The sequence below is a fragment of the Arachis stenosperma genome, chromosome 8 (assembly GCF_014773155.1).
Source record: "Arachis stenosperma cultivar V10309 chromosome 8, arast.V10309.gnm1.PFL2, whole genome shotgun sequence".
Lineage (NCBI taxonomy): Eukaryota > Viridiplantae > Streptophyta > Magnoliopsida > Fabales > Fabaceae > Arachis > Arachis stenosperma.
The window spans coordinates 54,505,591-54,509,391 of NC_080384.1; the positions used below are offsets into that span (position 1 = coordinate 54,505,591).

General features: G+C 28.6%; 1 protein-coding gene across 2 annotated transcripts; it reads right to left on the reverse strand.

Moving 5' to 3' along the window:
- Positions 1–3,535, reverse strand: LOC130946840 (uncharacterized). 2 transcript variants are annotated; one of them, XM_057875712.1, is made up of 6 exons: positions 2,885–3,535; positions 1,922–2,024; positions 1,762–1,827; positions 835–990; positions 607–703; positions 1–280 (listed from the first exon to the last, which is right to left on the reverse strand). In XM_057875712.1, the coding sequence occupies exons 1-6, from the start codon at positions 3,354–3,356 to the stop codon at positions 158–160; spliced, it is 1,017 nt and encodes a 338-aa protein (XP_057731695.1). In that variant the 5' UTR covers positions 3,357–3,535; the 3' UTR covers positions 1–157. The 2 variants fall into 2 exon arrangements, with proteins under 2 accessions (XP_057731695.1, XP_057731696.1); XM_057875713.1 differs by lacking the exon at positions 1,762–1,827.
- Between the last annotated feature and the right edge of the window lie 266 nt (positions 3,536–3,801).

Here is a 3,801-nt window from a genome sequence, read left to right on the forward strand (position 1 = left end):
CAATTTTAATGCCAAAACTTATTGATTAGTTTTGGTTTGTGTCTTCTTTAAAAGAATAGGAAAAGAAAAAAGCATTGAATTGAATCGCATACTTTACAAAATTAAAAAAAAAAACTATTTAAGTACACTTGTAACCTTGTTTTTAAAACATTTAACTTCAAAGCTCATCATGTTCATCATCACTTTCCGAATGGCCATCAGCATGAACTGTGCTGTAGAAAATAAATTCATGATCAAGCATTTCTTCCAGTGATAATTTTCCATCTTTATTGTCATCAGCCTACATCAATCAAAGCCAACAACATAATAATTTTGAATATTCAAAATAAATAAGTAAATAAACGGTTTTTCTTGTTATTCTAGAAACTAAAAGATCATATAAATCATGTAAAATATTTTATATTATTATTTTAATTTAATTTATTTTTTTAGATAATTATCTATATAATTAATATAAAAAATAATTATTTTTATTAATATAATTTTACATGATTGAATATTTATATTGACCGTAAATCAAAATTAAATTATTTTAAAAATGCACAAGTTATTTCAATGTTTCCATAATTTCTATTGTATAATTCATAAAAAAATAAAAAAACTAACCTCATTCATTAAATAGTAGGTGTAATATCTAGCATAAGCTAGCTCTCCTGGGTAGAGATAAGGGAGTATTGGTATTAATTCTTCCGGTGACAAGAATCTGCCAAATATATAATGATAAGGATAACTTTAATTATTAGTAGAGTAATTAAAAACCAAGAATTTCATAAAGACCAAATATATATTATAGATATATTAATATTAAATAAGATGAAAAACATAAAGACGTACTGGTCCTTATTCACATCAAGCTCAGAAAACTTGTCCTTTGCATTGGGTACATTCGTTCCATTACTTTCAAAGTCCATATAACTTTCGTATGTCACATATACATGGTCTTCAAATTCTTTGAAATCAAGTTTCCCATCGGTTCCATCATCAATTCGCCTGTATTCAAATAAAACATCATTTTTTTTAGTTAAAAATGATTAAATGATAATTTAATTAAGTATCATCTAGCAGTTCTTATTTATTATCTTCACATAAAATTGTATAAGTATTCATTATAAAGTATCATAACTACTCATTATATGAAAATGTCTTTAGATAAACACGATAGTTGATAATCCTTAGATAATAATTTAAGTAAAATGATTTAATTATTCTCATATATTATTTTATTTTTGTTGTTGAAGCTGTCTTCAAAATTATTATTTTTGTTTCTCTTTCATAAAAAAAATTTAAATGAGATAATGTTCAATTGAGTCTTTTAAGTTTATTATTAAAACGGTTTTTGACTTTTGAAAATAATCAAATTAGTCTCTAAAATTATAAGTAGTGATTAATATTTGATGAAAACTCAGGTGAAGTTGACTTTACGTGAAGTTGATACCTGAGAGCCGTTAGATAATTTGACTGATTTGACTAAATTTTCATCTAATGGCTCTCAAATATCAACTTCACGTGAAGTTAACTGCACCTGAATTTTCACATTAAGACTTTAATTCGTCAGTGCAGCATCTCCAACAACAACAAAATATGGTTAAAACATAGATGTCCTAAATTGGTGAATTAAATTTCTTTTAGTTAATTAATTTTATAATTTGTCAATTTGAGAACCAATTTAGTTATTTTTGAAATAAAAAACTAGTTTGATGAAAACTGATAATTTTAAAAATCAAATTGAAAATTAAGATGGTAAGAAATAAGAATGCTTACTTAAGTCTATCTCGTAACAACCATTTCAACATATTTTGATTTTCACTATCTTCAGGGTGCAAAAAGCTGCAATACATGAATTTCAAATGGTGTAACACATAAAAGAATATTGAAATAATGAAAGATGAAAAAAAAGGAGAAATAATGAAATATATATTACTCTCTAAGCTCTGTGAAGTTGAGAACTGCATTGTGATCAATATCTGCAGTATTAAATTTCTCCATCCACCATCCTGCTTCACCATGCCCCATCTCTCTTTTCTCTGTTTCATAAAAAATTGCATTCTTAAACTTATTTTCAATTTATATAAGTCATTGGTAATGTTCATATCTACAACAAGTTATTATAAAGCAGTAAAATACACAATTAAATGATCAACCTTTGAGGTCTTGACTTAGATCTCTCACATTTTTAAAATTATCATTACAAGTCATATATATTCATATCTTTAACTTATTCTCTCTGTTTTGCCTGATTACTAAGAACCAAATGATAGTAAAAACTTTCATATTTTAAATTGCAACAACAGTCACATTATACATAACCAACTACAAAATCTTAACAGAACTATCACTACAAAATCTAACTATTGTGGTGAGAGATCTAACATGTAAAAAAAAAATTTCAAGTGTGAACTCTTTTTATGAGTCTCATAGCACATATACATGAACGTGATCATACATGGTTATGATTATTTTATAATTGCAATCGTCTCGTAGAACATTAAGTTTTGTGAGCATAAAATTTTGCATAAAAAGTAGATTCTTTATTGTGAATACATAACAAACAAAATTTAATGATTTAGTGTTGATTGCAACCACAATGACACTACGAATTTGAGGGCAATATTATTATTTTAGATAGAAATTCAGGTGCAGTCGACTTCACATGAAGTTGATAGTTAATAGCTATTAGATGAAAATTTAGTTAAATCATCAAATTATCTAATGACTTAGGGGGCATAAATAAACTTTCTGTCATAACTCAGGGACATAATCGATAAAAAATTATGAGCAGTTATCTTCTTATGAAGTTAATAATTCAGAACCATTAGATAATTAAACGTGTTCGATTTGAATGATTTTATAACTGCACGGACAAAAAAGATGAAAAGAAAGATACCTATATCGTTCTGAGAAAAATTAGGCAAATACTCTCGGAAAGAGAGAGCTGAATCTTGATCCATGTCTTTGGAATCCAACTCAGCCTGCGTGACATAATCCAACCTCTCCATGGCACGTTGCGTGATCCAAGCCTGCAACTCATTGAAACTAACGGCACCATCCTTGGGCTCTCGATCCAGCAACGGAAACAAGATAATCAATCGCAGCGTCGTGTTCAATCTTCCGGCCGACGTCAGATACTGGTAGGTGTCCGCAACATCCTTGACTGATGAGCTGTTGTCTAAACTCCGAGGAGGATGCGTCTTGATCTTCACCATGAGAGGATCAAAGTGCGGTGCTCGATCTTGTAGCATAAACCCTAGCCTCCGGTTAAGGCGAGCATTGGGTTCCTCGTTAGGGTTACATGGTGAAAAGACTATGAAGCCCAATATGGCGGTGGCTATCAAGAGATAAACCACCACCTTTGACATGCTTAATTTTCCAACTTCAATCAAGAGAGAAAAGAGAGAAAGGAATATTACTATTCTTTTGGGAGGGAAAAACGGTTATTCATGGTTAGAATTAGTTACTTGCAGTTACAGGTACATAGATAGAGCAATCTCTGTGTTAATTAATGGCTCTAATTATTTAGTAATGCTACATATTAGCCTGTCATTAGTATTTGGACTCACCAAGAATCTATCTCTCAAACAATCCATGATTCATTGCTTGGATATTGTTTTAAAATTGATGAAACAAAAATAAAAATAAAAGTTACCAACTCTTTCAATGGTCAATGGGTATGAGTTTGTCCAACGTTTATACTACAAATGTTTATATTTTTAATATAAAAATATTATTTGTATATTAAAATAAGTTATTATCTATTTTTATATAAATATATGTATAGTTTAATTTATTTTTAATGTGTATTTT